At 40.2% G+C, this 24949-nt stretch overlaps 1 protein-coding gene across 1 annotated transcript in view; it reads right to left on the reverse strand.

Moving 5' to 3' along the window:
* The window catches only part of Cht7 (chitinase 7), a 179155-nt gene extending 157135 nt beyond the window's left edge, over positions 1–22020 (reverse strand). The window contains exon 1 of the mRNA XM_083110804.1: positions 21755–22020. Within this exon, the coding sequence (XP_082966930.1) occupies positions 21755–21757 (3 nt within the window). The 5' untranslated portion in view covers positions 21758–22020. The remainder of the gene's footprint in view (positions 1–21754) is intronic.
* Between the last annotated feature and the right edge of the window lie 2929 nt (positions 22021–24949).

Raw genomic sequence — 24949 nt, forward strand, 5'->3', positions numbered from 1 at the left:
AAATGTATGAGTATTTTGGAAACTACCTCAGTGTTGTCTGGAAAATAATAATTGTCTACTTGTGGTGTGAAAGTGTAAACAAGTATTTTTATATATGAAAAAAAAAGTCGGTAACGTATCTGACTACCATGCTAAAGGTTCCAGGTTCGTTCCCCGGCCGGTTCAAATTCGGGAACTTTTCTAACGTTGGAAGCGGCCCCGGCGCCCACCCAGCGTCGAATGACATGGGTACTTGGGGGAAACCCTGAGGGGTAAAGGCGGTCAGGGCGTGATGCTGATCACATCACTCCCACTCACGACCGAATCAAGAAAGTGTGGGACGTTACCCCCACACCCCCTATACGCCTTCATGGCGTGGTGTTAAGCACAGGGGAGCACTTTACCTTTTTGCCTTTTTAGGTAGAAAAGAGACGTAAAATAACCTACTTCAATCAACCGCAGAGCATTTCGGATTATCTTCTTGTTCCATATCTCAGTATCTGCCCCCCTTCCCCCATAAAAAAATCCTGGGTACGGCCTGACTTAGAATGCTTGGCATTAACTGTTCATTCACAAGCTTAGATGGAATCCCTGGCATTAATTGTTCGTTTATTCATTTATTATATTTATTTCGTCTTCTTTTACATAGCAAAGTTAAGGCTGTAGAGCCTTTTCTTCCATTTGACCATTTTTACAAACATTTTTGAATATGGAATATTGAAAAAAGAAAGAATGAAAAAAATATAAAGATTACATAGGAATAAAAAATACAAAGAGAAAATACATATAAGAATGGAAATCTAACCTAGAGATACTCACACATACATATTCTTGCCCTTACACATACCCACATGTACACATACGCACGTACAAGCAACGTCTTCGCCTTGTAATCAAGGGGTCACGGGTTCGATACCCTGTGGAGGCACAAGTGGTTCGGATCCCACTTTAAACTGTAGGTCCAGTCCCGATTAGCCTTACTGTGCATAAAGTGGACTTAAAACAACAAATCAACCAACCACGTACAAGCAAATACAAAACATTACACTTACTTTAACACAGTCCAAAACGGTATACTTTAAGGATAAGTCATCATCTTAACTATTATGTTAAGTCATTTTTGTGCCTTACGTTCTTCTATCATTCTCTACACCCGCCACTTTATTTGGGAAGTCAAACATTTAATTTTCATTATATAATATGTGTAATTTTAACAGCTTTTTGAACTTCACAATTGAGGAAGAGACATGAATTTCAGGTTGCAACTTGTTCCCAAAGCCTCCTGAGGTAACAGTAAAAGAATTTGCATAAAATACTAGACTAAGATAAAATCCCTGGTATTTAACTGATCATTTACTAAACTTGAATAACATGCAATAAAATCGCTATCATACATAAAAAAGATTGTTTAAGCAACCTACAAAAAGTGACAAAAGACAATAATTCGAAACACTAGATAGTTCCAGTAAAAAGAAAACCAAGAGAAGTAACAACAATAATATACAGAGCAACCTTTTCTCGCACATTAAATACATGAAAATGGCATAAGCTTTTTCTTTCTCCACTGAAGCGACTGCATTACACACGTGAGAGAAACTTTAATATTTATGTTCTACATTCCTGATGCACATTCCTTCACTCTCCCTTTTTTGCAGAATCACGGTGCCTCGAATTGTTTCTTACTTCAAAGCGCAAGAACTTGACAGAATCAAGGTCATTTACTTTCAATTGTTTCCGTTCAAAGCCCCCTTTCTGCGCCATCTATCCGTAAATCCACAAAAAAGAGGAATCACCTTCTTCTATACGCACCTCGTTCGTCTAATTTCAAGAAATGAAAGTTGATCTTATCATATTACGAGTAGGCTGAGGATCGGTACGCACTAATGAATCTCAAAATAGCCAGGCAAAAAAGGCACCGAAAAGTACAAAATAGGCACTAACATTGATGAACATCAACATATTTTAATAATTTTTCCGTGCACTCAAAAAGCAGTTATCTTAGAAATAGGCGTGCGAGTGGAATAAGCAAGGAAACGGACATCAAAAAATGTATGTATTTTTTTTTGCAGAAATGGCCTGAAATGATTGGCCTTTGATTGGCTGCTAGCAACATAAGAAAAGTGATAAAATTGACTGACATTGCCGAAAAAACTGTTATTGCAGTATGTTGTTATTAATATAATGGAGGGAAATATGTTTTACTGTACAGACTGAATACATTAGTAAATTCATTGTAAGCAAATTAGCTTTGTGTTAGTTCACAATGTACGGTTCTGAAATTTTCCACGTGTGAAAGTCTAAGCAAGTCACAGAATACAAACAGGTCTTGGAATGAAGCCAAACAAGGCAACTTCGTAGTTGGATGTTTTTGTGTTTGAAACGAGAAATGTTAACACGGAGCATGGAACAAATAATCCAATGCCATTGACGTAATAACATATTTCTGTGCCACGGTGAGTTTTTCTTCACAAACGCATTTATTTTTTCCAATGTAATTAGAAAAACTCAACTCGCCGGAAATATATTGTCCTCCTTTACTGGACGAGCAAGAAAATGTCTCTGCTGTTTGTCAAAGGCAGTATTGCCGCAACCAGTCAACTAGATTCCCCTTTCTAGGTTCAAAAACTCCCCTTTTCATGTACATTTTCCCTTTCATCCCAGAAAAATTGAATTCATGATCACGAAATTTAGTTTCTATTGACATACAAACATTGGGAATTTTAAAAAAAAATCAAGATTAAGTTAGCTTTGTAAAGAAATACAAGGTGGCGCGAAAGTCATCACCTGATTTTCTTAGCCTATAGCTTGGGTTTTAAAATAAACAAAGCAGGTTTTTTTGTGTTAAACTTTTATTGATACTTGTAAGTTTTATGTCCTGAATTTTTAAAGATAACATCCAATAAATGACCACCATTCGAATTGATGCAAATTTGGGCTCTTTTTATTGCGTTGGTGATGTTGGAAAGAATCTGCGGGAAAATGTTTTCAATTTCATGCTGAATATTGTCCTCTAGTTGCTGTAACGTCTCTGGCTTCTTCATATAAAACAATGACTTCAAATATCCCCAAAAGGAAGCAAGACGTCGGATTGTTTGAGCTGTAGGCGCTGGACGATTGGAAAAATGTTGCCTAAATTCTCGTTGTGTCAAGATTACAGATAGATGATTCCTTAAAAATATTATCACAATTTTTCCACGTTCTTGTGGGGTATACTTATTCATTTTCGCACACAATTAATTTCGTGAGTATCTTCTATTTAATTAACAAAACACTACTGACATAAGCAACAAGATGTCAAAATAAAGGTCAGTTCAAATAGGATGATGACTTTTGCGCCACCTTTTATAAAGAAATACAACAATTCCAATGGCAATAGGTAAAAAAATAGCATCAGGTATGAAGAATAATTTTAGTAGTTAATGGAAAGTTATTGATTGTTCCCAAGCCAAATTAAAAATTTTAATTGTAGTACATTTGGGGGAAATGAATGATTTATTTTACTTCGCTTTTTGTGCCACTTTTGGCTAATTTGTGACTGATGATAGGATGAAATTGATAAATAGACACACTCAAACATCCATGCCCAGGCCGGGATTCGAACCCGGGAACCCTGGCTTCGTAGCGCGATGTGCTAACCACTCCGCCACGGAAGCCGGCGATTGTGAAGATGAGAATGATTGATAAGATGTATATGTCATACATGGACAACACAACAAAAGAGCCATGGAGGATTGTACTGGCCGAAAGTCCATACAGCAAAACGTCGGGGATATATTACTCGACGAAAGAACGCTTCGAGATGGCTTGAAACTAATACATGACTCACATATTCACAAAACCTTGTTGGATATTATTATCCTATTATTAATAGTATTATAATTACTATTTGCACTGAAGGAATTTTCAGGTTAGTCAATAACCATTAGGTAGGATTTCAGAATTGCTTCACAACAGAATTGATATCATACTAAGTATAAGAAAAGTAACACAATTAATCCTTGCTTTATATTAAATACACTAAGTTTAGTTCTTCGTCTAAAGAAGACCCTGATAGAGGATAGAAACGTTAGGTGTAAAGTGCTTTTTCTTTTTAATAAACTGCCTTCGTCAACAACTTTAGTATTCTGTGTTTAAATTTAACAATTTTCATATCATATTACTGAATTTATCGGCGGTATAACAGCCAATAATTGATTTAAATCGCCTTGATGCCGATTTCGCAACAATGAGGACAAACTATGATTCTATGAAATGGACGAGGAGACGATCGGTAATTCAGGCCTCACAGAGGATTATACTGAGAGAAGAATGTCCAGAGTGCATTGCGCGGTAAAGCATTTGGTTGTTTAATGTTTCTTGATACACTCATTTGTATGTTTTGTATTAATTAGAAAACTGTTAACTTTCACTAAGAAGAATTCATGACTAATTACACGAAGTAATAGACAATTCTATTGAAAAACAATCGAACAGTATAGAACGCACTACATCTTGGGCAAACATGCTGTATAAAGAAACGTACAGCGGCGAACCATAACTTCAAATATCTGACGAGTAATGAAGATAATTAAGAATGCCCGAACAAAGATAGAATGATATGAGAAATTATTACCGATATCAGCGGAGTATAAGAAGCAGCAAATTAACAAGTCCAGCTGCTGATCAGCCTACATCTCGACTCCGGTTTTCGCACAATGGTCGTTCACACTGGTTCGGTAACAGCATGTACGGTTACGCTTTGACGATATTCCACACATGGTGCCCACACGAGAGAAGGGGGAAAACCTATCAATTTTTGCAGAACAATGCGGACCCGAAGCAAGGAAGCAATTGGAAAGTGAAAGGAATGAAATGTTGGCCTGGTGTCCCCCGGAGCAGACAAATACCCTGGAATTGGGTCCTCCACTTTTGACACGACGGCGTTTTCTCTTCGGCAGGAGCCAGAATGGAGAAGCAGGGGGCACCGCGTGGGGTCGATTTGGTAGGCGAACAGTGGCGGACCGTGGCATAAAGTTGAATTCACATGCTAATCCTAGCGATGGATGAGAAAACCTAGGCCAGACTAAATGTGATGATTAGGGAGCGGAAGTTGATGACCTAAAAAATATAGGTATATGACCTATAGAATGTCCTAAAAAATGCAAAAAATTACCATTAAATTGGTTATTTTCAGATTAAAAATTGAAATGAAAAGGAAATTAAACAAAATGCAATCTCCTTATCTGATCTTAAATTTGGGTTTGCCCCAGACGGACACCTGGTGGTTTCACCGGACACAACAAAGACTGTCACCAGTTCAGCATTTCTTTGCTCGTAAATTGCAATCCTGCGAGATATTCTATTTCACCTTGGTGAAGACTCAAGAATATTACCAAAAGGAAAGAAGTGACAAAATATGACGAAACAATACACCGAAATATTGCGAAAAATAACGGGAAAATGCCGAAAATCGGGGAAAATGACCTAAAATCTAAAAATTTGCAAAAAAAAAAGTACTTTAAAATTATCTTTTTTGGGTTCTAGACGAAGTGTAATATTGTGTATATTTATGGGCATCATGTCCGAGATGTCAGAAAAAGATGACATTTCATCTACTTCCGCTCCCTAGTGACGATAAAGTGAATGACAACATTTTTGAGTGCAGTGTGACCAAGTTTGTTTCACCGCGAGAAATACATTCAAATTTCTGAAATGTAGAAGAATATCCTCATCGAATGAACAAATGGTTTGTCAGGCAAAAAATAGAATGTACAGTTAATGGAACATACATTACCTATTTCTCAAAGAAATAAAAAGTTGTTCTGCTGCAGTACATGCCATGTCAATGTGATACACAGTGAGCCAATAAACTAATTTTGAGAATTCTTTTTATTTTTGGAGAAATCGAAGTTTGAATGTTTGTCCCACAATTATAACTCATTGCTCAATGAAAAATCAGAAAGGTGGCCCAATTACCGCATTTTATGTAAACAAAAATGTAATGTAAGGGGGAAATATGTAATAGGCTAAACCTCAAAATATGTAACATTAAATTCACACTGTTCTTGACATCGTAATTCGCCGACATTTTTTGCTTGCTACATAAAAATGGGAAAAAACATGTAATTTCATAAAATTCCGTTCTCGACTTAATATAATAGTTCACGACAGATCACTCTATCGATGAACGTCCCCTGTGATGGCGTGGCGGCATGGATGCTTTCATTCTTTGAAGAGGCAACCCAGACCAATTCCGACGCAGACTTTTAACATTTCTCCTCCAGAAGCCCGCAATTTCCACGAACCGCCAGCCGTGAAAACAGCAGAACGGAATTCGACGTCTTCTTCCTCTATCAGCGTACACGAAGCATCCGCCGACTTTAAAACTTCCTGATGGGACTTTTCCTTCCGTCTTTTGCTTCCACAAGAATTTTTTTGTGTGACCGAACTAAACCTCCGCATTGAGGAGACGATTTCTAATTTCCGTTTTAACATCATTATGTTAACAGCCCATTCATAATCATGGAGTCCACCCCTTATCAATGTTATTATCATAACAACCATAATAACGCTGATCAATGAGAAACCTGAAACAATATTGCCCGAAGGTTTATGGATGCGACAACACAAGCCTTCCATCTGTCCCTATTCTGGGCAAGATCAATAACCTTCTCCATCCTTACCGATTTCCTTTTGGTCCATCTTCGTCTTGGCCTTCCTACAGGTATCTTACCATCAGGTTTCCCAACAAGAATCCTGTAAACTCTTTATTCCTCTCCCATTCGTGCCATATGGCCTGCCTACCTAAATCTTTTTGTTTTAATCATTCTAATAATATCTGAACATGAATACATGATGACAACGTAGTCATAAAAGGAGACTGGGGGCAATAAAGGCAACCCAATGCTGATCACGTCACATTCACTATGGTTCATATGGAGAATAGGGGGTCTTGCCTCCTAACCTGAAATATAGCTTCATGTCATGGTGCATATCAGAGCTCGAAATTTGGTCAGCGTAGGGGTGCTACCTTCTCCTCCAGAGGCGAACATTTACATGAAGCACCTGACACCACACAAATAGGCTATCTCCGCTGCGCTCCACAGATGCTCAACGTGATCGGCCTACTGTACACAAGCGCAAGATACTCTTTTATGTCACCCAGCACAAGTCCAGGAGCGTCGGTCTTGCAACTGACGTATCGCTAAAGCCTTGAGGAAATATCCCTGGTATTTTTCCACTTTCAAGAGCTAATTGATATTATATATATCCGGTTACAGTTAGTAATAAAATATTTCCAAACACGAAGCAGTGAAACGTGACATTCCCTCCTTTTTCTAGCTGAGACTAGATTCATTCTACAAGCTATTGTTAACTTTAAGGAGCTCATACACAACAGTGCAATCTATAACCTACGAGTTTCCTGGAATAAGGGTAAATGCTAGTAATTTTATAAAACATGCAGAAACAAATGAAAGTATTCACACTGAAGTCAGGTAGCGCAAGGCACCGTCAGTGTGAAAGCTATCGTTTGTTTCTGCGTATTTAAAAAAAAATGAATAACGAGGATCGCGATTCGAGGAAACGCATAGGGTATGACTGTTGCTAAGCTGTACGAGTTAGTTTTAGATGGGATCTTGAGGTTAATTTTAGACATGACGGGAAGGACAATTGCATTTTATGACTATGTTGTCATTGTTTTAAGGTTTCTCATTGTTCAGCATTATTATGGTTATTATTATAATAAAACACGAGTATTATAGTGAATTGTAATAAAATGTCCTTGATGATCAGCTTAACATAAACATTTTATGCACCTTAGGACGTCAAACATCAATATAAATCTAAGTTCTCAACAGTAAAAGATAGTTGAAGGGAACAAGTTAATGGCAAATGAAAGACTAAGGATCAGTGATCCATACAGTTGCGATGAACAAAAAAGATTAGAAAATCTATTTAGAAACAAGAATTTCACTAATCTGTATTGAACCTTCCTTTATGCAGCGCTGAATTAAATTAGATGCAAGTAATTAACGCAAGATTGCAAGTCACGAACATTATGTCGTTAAGAGAAACATAATTACATTGGGTTCGCAAGAACATATTTTCTCCCCAATGTAGGTTGCAGAACTTTGCAGGCCTTCGTCCAGATAACGATCGGTTTCTGACGTCACAACCCGAAGGCAAGACGAATCCATTTATTTTCGTCAAGAACCTTGGCGTTTGGAAATTTCTCGCACGACGGTCAAAGAACTTCAGTGTATTCAAATCCGCAATTTTCCCTTTGTCCATTGAAGAAAGGAATTCAGTAATTATTGAGCTGTTTTGCAAAGTATTTACTGCTAGAACACGTTTCCTTTCTGTTTCGTGCACGTTGGATTGAATCAAAGCGATCCTTTAGCAACTTTCATTTCGTATGAGTTATACCATTGCTTCCGTGTGTGTTGGACTGTGAAAGAAAGAACTGTCAACTTTCATATTTCGGGATTCAAGTGACCTTTACCACAAATATCAACACTTTTCAGATTGTCAGATATCTATTACGGTGTGTGCAAGGGCCATAAATTATCGTAAGAAATGTTTCCGTAGTAGGGATCGAAAGTTCTCGGTAGCTTATGTGCATGAAAATGTACGTCAAAACCAATGTCTCTAACTTTGTGTAGATTTCTATCCGCGGTTAATCGCAAGGAAAGTGAATGGCAGGTAAGACAATAGCGGGTAATGAACGGTAATTGGGTGAAAAGTGATGACGTCAGTACTTTTGTATTTTTCATCACTTTCCATGTCACATTTGGCTAATTGTGATGAATAAAACTTAATGTACGGACATCCACAAACGAATAAGTCCAAGTCAGAACTCAAGCTCGACTGGAAGAAGATTAGATATTGATATGGAGAGATGAAACATTCAGCTGATAAGACCCCGCCCCCCCCCCAACTCCCAAAATCCTGTTAAGTAGCAAGTTACGTGTTGCAGATGAAGCATCTATGAGAATGAAAACATGAAAGTTGAAATATTCCCGTACCTTTTCGCAAGTCTTGCAGTTTAATGATCTGGCAATATTGGGAAACGGACTTTCCATCTCGTTCTGCGAGCTGGCACTATTGCCAGCTTGCCCGCGGTGTATTTTCGTCACAGAGTAATTTTAAAATTATCGAAGTTGAATCTTTTCAAGTGTTGTTATAACGTTCCATTCCAAGAGAGTCCAGTTGGATGAAATGTCTATGCAAGGGCCTGAGCATTAAACTCGTCCTAAGACAACGATCTGTGCTTCCCGATACTCTATTCCTAAATCACGTGATTGCATAGAACCCCCAATTGTTTGGCAGTCTAGCGAAAACATTCAATATCAGATTTATATTAACGAATTTTAGTAGTACTCTATAATTTATACAGCACAATTTTAATGCATTCATTTTAATGTTTTGTAACATTAATTAAATAAGATTTCACTTTCTCTGAGAAGAATTAAAGACAAATTACACGAATTAATGAAAAATTCTACCTAAAAACAATCTAATAATGTCGGTTGAACTGCACCTTCGACAATTTGAAAATTGAGGATGAGTGACATGATGAAATTTGAGGAAGGGACACTCACAAAGAACATCCATGCCCAGGCCGGGATTCGAACCGGGGATCTACCTTGGACAAAAATTCTGTATAAAGAAGCGAACTGCGATACTACTATGTGAGGCGAGAGTATCAGTTCTAAATGAATGAATGAGTTTTAACAGGATATACAGGATGTATTTTATTATTGCAAGAGGTAGGTCCGACATTTAATTAAGGGAGTTTGTTCCCATATTAGGCGAGGACGAAATTGATATGCTGACGTACACAAATAACGATCAACTATTCCATAATGAATCTCCATGAATCTCTTGAGCTCAATAATGGTGTTTTTTTTTTAATTATCATGCCATTAAAATTTACCTAATGCTAGTTATACCACCTACTTGTGTTGTTTTAATAATTATTACAGTGTCGCTTTAGCCCATTTCTGTAATTTTAAAATCCTGTATTTAAACAAGCTTTCGAAACAAATGCTTAAACTATATATAAATAAGTTTTGACGTCATTTTGAGTGACTGGTTATTGAAAGCCCTTGATCGAGCCATCTTGGATCTCTCGGATCCGTGTGTAAAGACGAAACCATCCACAATGCATTTCTCCTACTTTTCCACGCGGCTGCAGCGCGCACTTTCACCGAAAACGCTTCTATGAAGCCGGAAACATTGGCAGGGTCAAAGATTTGACCTTATAAACAAAGGGAAAACACTCCAAGACCCCGAAGCCTTCCTCCTAACTACGGTTAGGCCACACCTGCTTCAGAGCGTGAAAGTCGTGCCTGTAATTGCAACCGCTATCAAATGTCCTACAGGATTTCCTCCTTACCTTGGGTTTCCGACGTCGCAAACGAAATTGGACGCTTTGAATACTTCGGGAGGAAATGATCGGCAATATTTTATCAGAAGTAGTAGCTTGGGAAATTTCTCTTTTTGTGAGTTAAGTCCATTTTATGCACAGATAGGCTAATCAAGACCTGGACCCACAGTTTAAAGTAGGATACGAACCGTTATGTTCCTCCACCGGAGATCGAACGCCGGACCCCTTGATTACAAGGCAAGGACGTTGCCACTACGCCGTATGGTAAAGCCTTATCACTCAACATAGCTGCTGCTACATTGAAACTGTTGGGGCGTACATAACTTTAGTTTTAAGGTTTTTGAGTCCGTGCACAGATAAGCTAATCGGCACTGGACCTATAATTGAAAGTGAGATTGGAACTATTATGGTCTTTCATTGGTTTGGTTTGGTTTGATTTGCTTTATTTTACTTCGCTTTTTGTGCCACTTTTAGCTAATTTGCGAAGATGGGGATGAGTGATGATGATATGATGAAATTGATGAATAGACACTCAAAACATCCATGCCCAGGCCAGGATACGAACCCAGGACCCCTGGCGTTGTAGCGCGATGTGCTAACCACGGGGCCGGCAGGTCCTTCATTGGATATCGAACCAGGACCCCTTCGTTATTATAGTGCTGCCGCTGTAACTCCCTGTGTGGGGGATGGATGCCTTTATGGCAGTTGCCACGAAGGCACTCGCGGTCAAACAACCAATTAGGCCTAATGCTTGGTCAAGAAGCGGCAACTTCTTGTTTTTTGTGTAGTTCAGATGAAATGTGTAAATATCTGAAAATTTGTTGTCACAGTTAAGCAGTAAACCTGTTCTGTCACCAAGATGTCTGTATATATATACAGTAGAGCGTCGATTATCCGAACGTCGGTCAACCGAACGACCGCTTAACCGAACTGTGTACTCGCTCACTTTCAGATATCTGTAATGAAAAAAGTACGTGACTTAGCTGCTCGTAAGCGTGTAGGCTTGCTTAGACAGACCAAAATAAAGGATTTTTTTAAACGTTAATTTTGTGTACTGTGTGTATTGTTCATGCAAAATGCGTATGTAATATGTACATATTTTTGTTTAATAAACTGTACCACATACTATATATTCCTACTAAAGTTGCCTTTGTACGTTACTTTGTAATACATACTTAAAGAGATGCCTGTTTTTATGTAATAAATTTACTGTACAGTACTTCTTTTTGGCAAATAATCATGTACAGTTCGATTATCCGAACAAACCAGTTTTCCGAACACCCATGTCCCCCAATTACTTCGGATAATCGACGCTCTACTTATTATGTATTATCTGTCTATGTTTGTGAATATGTGTGTGTGTGTAAAGGAGGAAGGAGGGAGAATGCGTACGTGCGTACATACAAGTTGTAAATGAAAATGTAATATTTTGATATTACCTTTCTGTAATTGGAGACTTGTCTCTGTTGAAGGGAAATAAATAAATAAAGCTAAAATCCCACCTTCCCAAAAGCAGCCAACAGGAAAATAGGATTTTGTCAAAATAACCGTTCTGCACTGTGATTGGACACAGGGAGATACAACGGCAGGACAGTAGTAGCTAATTTTCATGCTGGAGACAAGTTATCATTGACTTGATGCCCCCCCACCTCTTTGGACCTAACCCCAAACTGGCGACTGATGATGATGACCACAATGTTTGTCGTGCCTCTACTTCCGCGTTGCCCTAAGGCCAGTCGAGTGGCTTTTTTGGGCAGTCCCTTAAGGCCATCTGGTTAACTCGCCTTTCTCCCATTACACTACTCGGTCTCCAATGTCGAGTATCCGGAAAGTGTGTCCTTGCCCGCTCTTCAAGGAAGGACTCTCGGTAGACTGACTTCCGTCCTGTCCTGCCGAGACTTTTGTCAATTCCTCTTCGACGAAAGGTGTTGTGACTGTTTAAGTAAGTGAAGAACTGTAGCGTCAGCTTGAGATAGAAGCAACAGGTGTCGCGCGGAGATTCTGAGGTAGGAGTGACGTAACAGGCTGCACGAGGTTAGTCCTGCACGTCTGGTCCAGTGTACACAGGCGCTTTCTGAGCGAATCACCTACCGGTTCGGTTGTGTTCGGCTGACATCGTTTACTTTCGTGTCTTAAGTTGCAGAACGCTGCTCGCAACAGAAGACTCCAGTGGGAGACACCCAATGTTGCCAAACTTACTGTAAGCACATTGTTTCCTTCTTCCTACTATTGTAGACGTAGGGGGCCTTTCCCCCAGCCTCCCGCGCTGGGAAAAACAGGAATAGAAGAACCTTCGCTCTTCCTTTAAACGCTCAAATACATCAACGAACAACGCCTCGAAACGTTTTCTCGGGGCAGCCGATATTGTTCCTACAACGTTCACATCGCAACTGATATTGCCACCCCTTTCATCAAAGGAGATTAACAGAAATAGCACCCAAGGTCAGACGGCAGTAGATCTGCCTTTTAGTGTGGCGCAAGTAACCAGGAACAATAAGGATTGATTGACTGATTAGATTTATTTTTCTTCGCTTTTCTGCTATTTTTGGATAATCGCAAAGATGAGTGATGATACGATGAAATTGATGAAAGGACACTCACAAGGAACATCCATGCCCAGGCCTGGATTCGAACCCGGGACCCCTGGTTTCATAGCACGCTGTGCTAACTACTCCGCCACGGACGCCGGCAGAAACAATCTCTCTCTCTCTCTCTCTCTATATATATATATATATATATAATGGATGTATGTGAGTTTGTTTGTTCCGGCATAACTCTTGAACGCCTGGAGCAATTTCAACCAAACTTGGTACACGTATCACTTGCAATCTGGAAATAAATACTGTGGGGGTAAGACACCCCTGACACCCCTAGGCTAGGGAAGGGGTGACATGTAAAAATAATCGCGAACAACCGATATTAAATTCCGCACAAACAGACATCCGTGACTCTATGCAATCCGCACAACGATAGTGTTTCTCGGGTTGTCTAACATTCAGGCTGTGTTGCGAATGGCATCCATAGTTTTCGCGACACTCCCAATGCGGTTCAACTCCAAGTTCATCACCTATCGGCAGGGGGGTGAGAGGGGATGAAAAATAAAATGCCACAAATGACCTAGATTAGTGTCGAATCCATAGTTTTCGGAGTGGCTAAGCTAATTGGTGACATTCGCGACCACATTTAAAATTAGTTACATTTTACACTATAGTTAGAATTCATTATTTTCCTGTCTAATACAAGATTGGGAAAAATAAATACCCGGGCAACGCCGGCCGATCAGGTAGTAAGGAATAATACATCACAGAGAATTCTCGTCGCTTCTGCAAAATTTATCAGCAGAATCTTGCGTCTGTAGCCAATATATTCTGAACAAGCAAATTACCACAAAATTGAATCCTGGGTTCGAATCCCGGCCTGAGCATGGGTGTTCATTGTGTGTGTCCCTTCATCAATTTCATCGTATCATCATTCATCTTCGCGATAAGCCAAAAGTGGCAGAAAAGCGAAGTAAAAGAAACCAAATCCATCAAATGAATTCAAATACCACCCTGTGCAAGTATATATATTGTTTGTGACGAATATGACGCAATCAAAACTCCATTTACTTTTACCAGAGGGGAAATCCTCGCCCTCCTATTTAACACATATATTACAAAAAGATAGAGCCGCGGTGGTCTACTCGGTACGGTGTCTGACTGCCACACGGAGACCAGGAATCGATTCACAGGGTGCGTAATATAAGGTCAGAATTTTTTAAGGCCTTGGCCCCACATAAAGCGGCTCTGGGGCTCACCCAACCTCAAATCAATGGCTACCTGGGGTAATAGGCGGCCGGAGCGTGGTGATGATCACATGACCTCCAAAATGTCCGAGATTGAGAATGTATGGGGTCCTACCCCCACATCCCCTAAATGTGCCTTCATGGCACGGCGCTATATCCGCGGGGAACTTTACCTTATGTTACCAAAAGAAGGCACCATTTAACGTGGTTACTGCCCCTCAGGGCGTTGAAATCTCGACATGAGTTTCTGACGAAATGGTACTAGAATATTGGACACGAAACGTGTCTCTAACGCATCACTCAGTCACGTGGCGTGGAACGCGCCCAAAAAGCACATGGAGGGGTGCGCGACGTAAATACAGTTCAATTAAGGGGAGGAAATAACCCGCACCAGTGATGCGCGTTTTCGCGTAAACAACGATAGTCTACTTTCTACACGTAGACTATTTTATACACTCAGCTGACGTAAACAAGATGGCGAAAGGTGATAACTTAGCAAAGGGCGCCGTGGAAGTAAAACAAAATTATACTGCGTATCAGTTGCTCATGTGTAAGGAGAACTTTTCATACTCTTGATTCCAAATTCGAACAATTTCTCACTAAGGAAAAAAACCTAACATAGGAAATATTCTAGTGTTTTATGGCGAAAAGACTAATGTTGCCTCACGACTGCCATCTGTTGTTTTTCTTTGCATACTATTTATCTTCTTCCATAATTGATCATAGAAGAGAAGAGACATTTTGTTGTAAATTGGATTATTTTCAGTTCGTTTGTCACTTTCCTATCATGAAAGCTTTAAAAATTATTTTTAATACACTTTATATTGTCTACGTAGTCAATGTAAACTACAACCCAATGTAATCTACACGTAGATCACGTGTAGACAACGCATGTAGACGTAAGCTTATAGTGCACGGCAGATCACTGCCCCCACCCATATCTCAAGCACCGCCGCAACGTTAAGTTTTTATGTGCTCTCTCACTCAAGCATTGCCGCCTCCCCTCCTGGACGATTTGCAGAAGAGCAAGCGGCTGACGATCTGGATGACCTAGTGAGAGAAGGGTCCACTGACACACTGACTCCCTTGCAGTCTTTACAACAGCTCTGATACGAAAACACAGCGCCAAGTGTCTCGGGAGCTTAGCTGAAAAACCAGGCCTAGCTTTCAACCCATCTTTTTTTCTTCATTGCGGACTACTAAATCTGCAATCTTTCTCCAAACATAAAGAGTGGCGGACATTGCTATAAACCTCTGTAGGAGGAGCAAGTTGTTATATTAGATTCAATATGAATCAATAACTATTATAATAAACTATTATTTTATTATAGAAATTGTCGCCTCAGTGGCCGAGCGCATTGGGTGCTAGACTCACGATATGGCCACCGAAAAATAACTGGTGGCATCCTGACTGACACGAAGGAAACACGGATTTGATTTCCAGGGTGTGTGGTGTAATGCCGTGGATTTGTCAGCCTTGCCCCTTCGTAAAACAAGTCTGGGGTTCACCCAGCCTCAAATAAATGGTTACCTGCGGGTAAAGGCGGCCGGAGCGTGGTGCTGATCACATCATCACCAAACATAGATCGAGGATGTGTGGGGCCATACCCACACATCCCCCTATGTAACTTCGGCGCCTTGTAATCAAGGGGTCACAGGTTCGATACCCGGTGTAGGCACATTGCACAGTGGTTAGGAACCCACTTTATTTTCGATTAACCTTTCTGTACATAAAGTTGACTAAAATACAAACTCAACCAATGTGTCTCAATGTGCACTGGCGTACGCAGACGGGGGCTGATGGCGCTACAGCCCTCTCCGAATTTTTGAGAAAATGAACATTTTTAAATAAAAGAAGTGAAGAACTCGGGGAAGAAACCTTAAAATAACCCCCGATTGCAATTTTTGAGAAATATCTTTATTGTACATACCGTCCCTCTAGAAAACAGCTATCCATCTTTACAATTCCAGCCCCTCCCGAAAAAATATTCCGCGTACACCAGTATCAATGTGCACAAATAACTTTATATCATATGGTTACTTATATTTTTACCACATTTCAAATATCTATATATTTTTTTTCATTTTATGGCCTTCTTACAAGCAATTCCCGTGGTTGTAGCCCCCCCCCCCCACCCCCACCAAGCCACACTAATGGCATTGAATTGTACTACATTGTTTTTCCCGCGTCCGAGGCACTATCATAGTAGGCCGTTTTAATTCTCCTTGTTCGCTGCTTATGAAGTGAAAGATCAATTATATCTTTACTGTTTGCAACCACTACAAACAATGCAACAACACAAGACTTGCTCTGATTGCGTAATAATGTGCCTATTAATACACACTCGCCAACATAATGTACATAATACAAACAAAACGATCTACTGAATGAGAACATTAAGAACATATTTGATTCAAATTAAAGTCAGAATATGCCCCGACCTACAAGTGAGGAATGCTTCAGAATGACTAACCTACATCTACGAAACGGACGTAATGTAATAACATGGAAATTGGAGTAAAACATAAGACTTACGCAACGTGCTGATAAGTGTAGGTGCTTTATATCTCGCCGCTGGTCCATCAAGCGAAAAGAATGGAAGATTTAAATGGTTCGTACCGTTTTAATTCCTAATTGTTGAAATTCTCTTGGTTAGGATCTGAAATGCAAGACAAAACCTTGCGAAGTTAGAAATCTCCTCAGTCGTGTCAAAATAGAGACTTTGGTAAGAGAGAATGAACACATCGATTTAAATCGAAACTTATTCAGTGTAGCCAAAACGTGACTGGTTTTCTGATTCATGTACACAAATTTGTTTCCATCACGTTTGTGCTTTGAACGTCAAAACTTCATAATATGTGCACTGCTAATAAACACACTTATGGTTCTCGAGTATTCAAGGAATTCGAGAATGTGAAGATGAATTTCTGTGGGTTAATTATGTTACTAAATTACCTTGAATTTATCAAGTAATGAAAATGGATCAGCTCAAGTCTTCGCACTTTCACTTATCAGCCACAAAAACGCCAATGTTGCCAGATACATATATGTTATAGAACTTATTAAAGATTAGGTACATTACCGAATGTTGTACACGAACGAAATATACAAATTTGAGATTTGGAAGGTATTTAGTGGATTACACACAATACGTTTGCAAGTAAATGACTTGAAAACACTTCTAATTAACAATTGTGCTGTTGCTGAAGAGAATTACAAGCTTTTTGTACACATTCCTATCTCTTTCTTTGTAGAGTCGAAACTTTTTCATCAATACAGACACGATAACGAGGTCGGAACTCGACAGTGACGTACGCAGCGAGGGAGTCGATGGGGCAATAGCCCCAGCCCGAAAATTTTGAGCAAATTAAAATTTTCAAGTGAAAATAGTAGAGAACTCCGGGTAAACCGAAGTAAGAAATACAAATTACCCTTAAAATGACTCCCAATTATCATTTTTATCTTTGGACAACTTTAAAAAGGAAGGTTAAAAGATGATAATTACGAAACATTTTATAGAATATCTACCTTTAGCTTCCGAAAAAATCCTGCGTACACTAGTGGAGCTTAAATGTCGAGATGAGACCGGAACAAGACAGTCACTTACAACTGTGAACCGAGACAACGAGAGGCGGATTTGACATTTTGTGTTTTGTCACGCAATTTTTCAATCCCTCTAGGTTAGTCGCGACGATGAGGACGAATGGTTAATTGATAGAACAAATGTCGGGACAAGCACATGGAAGTGCCAGAGAACCTAGGATCAGGGTAAATAATGAATTAATGAAACTGAAGAAGGGAAAATCGCCCAGTCCAGGATTCGAGGACAGGATCTTTGGTGGCGAGATCCCACTTTAAACCCTTGGTCCATTCCCCCTCAGACTATCTATGCATAAAGTAAAGAAATTTCAAACTTTCAAACAGAGACCTTTCTCGTTCTCCTTTCGACATGTCTCTGGACTCGTTCTCGAATCGATATTTTTTTTACAAGCACCTTTCCGTCATCGTACACTCAACGGCGAAAGCAATAGTAGACGAATTGTCCATCATTTCTATTCAGTTTGTTCTCCACAACGTAATCATCACTAATTGAAACAAAATCTTCAATATATAGAGGACAATATGTTTCGGATCAACAGAATTTCATTCCTTAAATCAACACAGGCTGCAGAATGAAAATAGCAATGAACGATTTTCTTATTGTTATATTTTCCGTTGGGTTTACTCAGAGGCGTCTCGTGAACGCATGCGGTGCATGCTGCGCATGCGTCAATTGTAGGAAAAAGGACAGCTTGCTCTGCGACGACATTAATGAGCATTTCTACATTCTAATTTCTTCATATAGCAGAAGTATTTATTTTACACGAGAGCGCTCAACTAAGCTTATATTACATTTCTTGGATCTGAAGTGAAAGAAAGTAATAATTATTTTCCCACAATTGACGCATGCGTCACTTCAGTTCCAAGAAATGTAATATAAGCTTAGTTCAGCGCTCTCGTGTAAAATAAATACTTCTCCTATATGAAGAAATTAGAATGTAGAAATGCTCATAAATGTCCTTTTTCCCACAATTGACGCATGCACAGCATGCACCGCATGCGTTCACGAGACGCCTCTGGTTTTACTATTCCTGACGTTCAGATGATTTGTTTGGTAGTAAGTTCACTTTACGCACAGACAGACTAATCGGGACTGGACCTACAGTTTAAAGTTGGATCCGAACAACTATGTTCCTCCACTGGCTATCGAAACCGGGACTCATTGAGTACAAGGCGACGGCGTTCTAGTCGACGCGCTAGCTTCGTTAACGACCGGCTGGCTTTGAAGTCCACGGAGCGCGCCCACCAGCTGCAACAATCACATTCAACGCACAGTGTTGCCACACATCTACTCTCCGCGCACAAGCACCTTCCCACGGTCTCCACACCGAAGTTTCAAGGTACGGCAACAGGGTATCCGCAGTCACGTGACTGAGACTCCACGTGGAGTAGACGAGCAGAATGACAGCTGCGCCCATTTGCTGAAAGTTGAGTGTGATTGGACGAAAACAACTCGCCCGCTGAGTATCCCCACCCACGTTTGTGGCGGCGGCTTTCTTTAGTTCTTGGACGTTAACGAAGCAAACGCGTGGACTATACCAATTAGTACGGATGAAAGTGGCGGAAGGATACATGGTTCGAATTTGGAACCTTGGTAATTTGGCCGAATTATTTAAATCAATATCCATGCATTACACAAGACTCCCAGGGGTGTAAGAGGTGGCCCTTTCTACGGGTACCAAAATATCAACCTCTCTTCCACGTAACACACCCTGAACTGCATTTTGCACACTAACGAGGCTCTGGCGACTGGACCCACTTGCCAGTATAATCTTCCTTGGGGCTCGTGTTGTTTTGTCCTGTCTTATCGCTATTCCTCCTCAGCTTCGCGATTGGCAGAGTGGCAGAGAAGCGAAGTAAAATAAAACAAATGAATCGGTCAATAGAACCAGAGCGCGGGTTCGAGTCCCAAACTGTGTCTAGGTGTTTCTTCGTGAGCGTCCCTTTATCTATCTGATCGTCATTCGTTCATGTTGCAATGGGATAAAAGTGAAAGGAAAGCAGGGAGCGAAATCCCGGGGGGACAGGGGGGGGATTTTCCCCACCCACAATCTTGGCTTCAAAAATCCCCCCACCAAAACTTTGCGCGGGGAGAGTTTTTGTTATAACAACAAGAGATAAACAATTAGTTTTGACTTCAAATTAAATTTACTAAGGATAATATTGAAAACGCACGCTATCTCTTTCAAGAGATCCTCAACAGATGCACACCAGTAGCAACAATATATGCACAATGAAAGTAAAACGAGGGTGCAAGACAAGCATTTTTAATAGAAATCAATCATATTTGTGTTGCATTCTCTTTTTACTTTTATCGTACATAATAATGAAGTAATAAAATTATTTCAACTAATTTGTAACTTAGTGACATCTTTAACCAGTTACTGATCAGTTTGTTACTATATAAATATCTTATATACAGGGTAATTCAAAATAAATGGTGCAACTTTACACAATGACGTTACTATTTATGATAGAAAATCAGACAAGGCATTAATACAGGGTGTCTCAAAAGTAATAGCGCAAACTGACACAGGTGAAAGAACACGATTATAGAAGCAAAAAAGTCTCAGTAAACGTGGGTCTGCAAACGTTTGTAAACGTCGTCCTAGTTGGTAAAATGCTAATACTGTGTGGGTAGAAGCCGTCATTGATTGCATTTTGTAAACACCAAGTGCTTTACTCCTTGCGCGGTCCGAGGTTTGCTCTTTGTTTACAAATTATTTCCGAGAGGTGGCGTTGTAATCAAACAGGATGGATACAATCAGTAGACAGTCTAATCGTTCTGTGGGAGTCACTTTTCTTACTGTATTATTAGCATTTTACCAACTAGGACGACCCTTACAAAAAATGACGTCAGTGGCGGCTTGTAATCACACATTCGCGATTATCTCGAAAACGGCTCGTTTGCGGATCCATGTTTACTGAGACTTTTTTGCTTCTATTATCGTGTACTTTCACCTGTGTCAGTTTGCGCTATTACTTATGAGACACCCTGTATAAAGATAAACTCTGAAAGTTTTATTCCCACTGAGCTGGCTTATTCTGCTTAGCCGATGCTCCACCAGGATCGCCAGTGTCGCAAAATGGCTATGACCAGTAGATGGCGCTTTGTGTGTTTGAGGTATCGAGAACTGATTCACTCACAATTGTGCAAAGACATTTCCGCACGCATTTCGGTAGTAATTCATGTTTCACCATTCCGATTTGACAAAGGCACAACTGCGAATTGTTTAGTGCCTTCGAAACCGTTGAGAACGACTTGCTGTCTCGTGCATAGCAAGTTCTTGATCGTTTGGAACCTTTCCACGTTACACGTTGTTCCCATGTTGAATCTTCATAATGTGAGTCATGTGAGTAAAACTACCAGAGTTCTTCTTTATATTGGTGCCTTGTCTGATTTTCTACCATAAATAGTAACGTCATAATAACTGTGTGAAGTTGCACCATTCATTTTGAATTACCCTGTATATGAATTCCTTTCTATGTATTTAACAATATTGTATCTTTTAAGATGACCGGACCCCTCTCAGATATTCTTCATATTTGGCATACTCACTAATTGAGGCCTGCTAATCGCGAATCTGAAGTTAAAAGTTGTCGGAAACGTTTAGAAATTGCAAAATAATTGCGAACCATTGACGCTAGCCCCACAAACCATTGACGTGTGGTTAGGTTCGTTTCGGTTAGGTTAGGCAAACATAGTTAAAATTTGGTGTCGTGGTAGTATCAGGAATATATATATTTGCTTGTGAAACAAAAAAAATTGCGAAAATCGAGTGTTTCCATTCCGAAAACTGACGCCTTATTTTCGCTTATTTTGCAATTACTAGACGTTTCCGACAACTTTTAACTTCCGATTCGTGATTAGGAGGCCTCAATTAGTGAGTATGGCAAATATGAAAAAAATCTGAGAGGTGTCGGGTCATCTTCAGCCGTTCCCTTATATGCATCCGATTTCGCACCCTGAATGAAAGAGAAACAGGACATTAAAAAAACAACCTCAAAGCAGTTCACTTACCATTTTTGTTCCTACAGGAATACCCAACGTCCCAGCCGACTCCTGCTACCACTAGGGGCTCTCCAACACAGCACTCACGACGTTCCTGCAGAAGCAGTTCTTTGGGTCCTTCGCGAGAGAAACCAGAACAACACAACCACACTGAGAGGGGGGAACACAGTTTGGACTAACGCAGGCCTATTCGACGCGCGACTACTGTGACAACCTTCCGCGCACTGACTTTCGGTGAAAACTGACTCTCCCGTCTCTACTATGCGCCGCTGTTCTCCTCGTATTTCCAGGCCACGGCACTGGAAGTCTCCTGAGTACTCATTAGGCAGGCACCATGACCGGGGAGCCAATCAGAGAGCGAGAAAATGGGAACAGTTCGGTGAAACGCCAATCAGAACATTCCGACACTTTTTGTCCTGAAGGTATATATTTTTTTCTTTCATAAAAATGTGTGTGCGTATATGTATGATATAGAGTACTGTCGCTGGGAAATCTCCTTCAAGGAGGATACGCGTATCAATAAAAATCTCAAATTACAAATTTCTTCCGTAATCTGTTACCCTGTTGCCTTAGGATTGCCACTTATCGGATGGTTTCTATTTTAATTGACGTGGTTTGTCTCTACAGTTAGGTTACAGCGCGGTGGGAGGAGACAAGGAAGTGGAAGGAAACGTGTGTGGTCTCCACCAAAGATACCATCCCAGCATTAACCTCGCTGCCTAAAGGATACAGCGTGGAAGATGTGTGTCGTGCCATAAGGTAGACGAGATTTAGACCTAACTCACCGTGAAAACAGCCCTCTAGTACTCTCCTGTCCACAAAACAGAATGGGTGGGAATATTTTTCAGAATCTTTAGGGAACGTTCATACCGAAGCGACACGACAAGTTGCACGTGTCGCTCGAAATACTTTTTTTTTTTCAATATCGTGTATTACTTTGTTGGTACCGCATGCGCAGTAAATGCCTCCTTCAGTTGAAAGGGGGTGCGGGGAGCGATGTTGATACAGGTTGCTACACGCCGATTTTTGTCTAGTCGTACCAGTGTTGCCACATGAAGGGAAATTTCCCTTTTGAAGGGAAATTCGGAATGAAATTTTAGCCAAAAGAAAAAAGGGAATTTCGATGAAAAAATTCACAATTTCAGGGAAATTTTAAGACTTCTGACTCTACATTATGCTCAAGGTCCCGGGTTCGATCCACGGCCGGTTCAAATCCGGGAACTTTTCTAACGGTGGAAGCGGCCCCGGCGCCTACCCAGCGTCGAATAACATGGGTACCTGGGGGAAACCCTGGGGGGTAAAGGCGGTCAGGGGCGTGATGCTGATCACATCACCCCCACTCACGACCGGATCAAGAAAGTGTGGGGCGTTACCCCCACACCCCCTATACGCCTTAATGGCGTGGTGCTATGCACAGGGGAACACTTTACCTTTTTTATGTTAAGTTCCAGTTTCATATTCACATTCTTATTATTTTCTGATCCTTCTTATTTCTGCTCTCTTGATTATAAGCCTGTATCTATTTATATTTCTTTTAAGTTAATTGTACGTCGCTTTTCTGTATCTTCGGATAATTGTAACGATGAGAATTAACGATTTAATGGATTCCTGACCATGATTTTAACCTGGGACATCTCGCCAGAAAGCAATGAAGATTACATGTATGTGAAAAATTTGGGTAACATTTTGTTATTCATACGATCATGGACCAACGGAAAGTTTACCACTACTACTGCTGCTGCTGCTGCTGCTACTAATACTACTACCTCTGCTAATAATAATAATTATTACTATTATTATATTTGTTTAGGTGAAGGGAAAAAATGGTTCAAAAAGGGAATTTCCCTTTCCAAGGGGCAAAATTTCCCTTTCTGGACCAATTTTTCCCTTCACGTAAGCAAATTATATAATAATAATAATTAGTACTAGTGGTAGTAGCAGCATTATTAGTGTTGGTGGTGGAAGCAGTAGTAGTACGTACTTAAGTATTCCGTTGAATTCGTTATTCGTTTGAATAAAAAATATTTAAAAAAATATACATTTCGGTTTCCTCACTTCCTGACCAGATGTCCCAGGTTTGAATCCTGGTCAGGAATCTATTTAATCGTTAATCCTCATAGTTACTATTTATCCAAAGATGAATAAAAGCAACGTATAATAAACGTAAAGGAGGAGAAACAAGTAGGAATAGCAAAAAAAGAAAAAAAAACATAAGAATGTGGATATGAATTCAAAATTAACATAAACTGTAATAATGTAGTCACGTGACCTTAAAATTTCCCTGCAATTGTGGTAATTTTCATGGAAATTTACTTTTCCCTTTTGACTAAAATTTCGGTCCGAATTTCCCTACAAAAGGGGAAATTTCCCTTCATGTGGCAACACTGTTCCGAAAACGACTGGAAACGAAAAATTTGGCAGTGCAGAATAATACTACAAGAATTTCCCCTCACCACTGCAACTGGACAAAGCCTATTGGTTCAGCGGTTCATGTGACCTTCCATGACGTTCGACGGAAAACGCAAGAATAGAATTTCTAAGTCAATTCTTTGGCCGAAACCACTTTACAGACTGGATGGGGCCCATGTCGGTTGTCGCTTCAGTATATCGCCTGTATCTCTTCGGTCTGAAATCTACCTAAGAGCAGAAGCGTCTCGTGAGCGCATGCGTCAATTGTGGGGAAAAGGACAGCTTGCTCTGCGACGACATTAATGAGCATTTCTACATTCTAATTTCTTCATATATGAGAAGTATTTATTTTACACGAGAGAGCTGAACTAAGCTTATATTACATTTCTTAGATCTGAAGTGAAAGAAAGTAATAATTATTTTCCCACAATTGACGCATGCGTCACTTCAGAACCAAGAAATGTAATATAAGCTTAGTTCAGCGCTCTCGTGTAAAATAAATACTTCTCCTATATGAAGAAATTAGAATGTAGAAATGCTCATTAATGTCGTCGCAGAGCAAGCTGTCCTTTTCCCCACAATTGACGCATGCGCTCACGAGACGCCTCTGCCTAAGGGAGCGTCCAGACCGAAGCGACACGGGCCCTTTCAGTCCACAAGCAAGCACCTCGCATGCGGGAACAGCAGACCGAGACAACAAGATGCACGGTATTGAGAAAACGATCCAGTTCGAGCGATATTTGCAGCTTATCGCGTCACCGGTAGAAACTATAGGTATACATCTTCAGGTTGGTT

This window comes from Lepisma saccharinum, chromosome 24 (assembly GCF_977018435.1).
Source record: "Lepisma saccharinum chromosome 24, izLepSacc3.1, whole genome shotgun sequence".
Lineage (NCBI taxonomy): Eukaryota > Metazoa > Arthropoda > Insecta > Zygentoma > Lepismatidae > Lepisma > Lepisma saccharinum.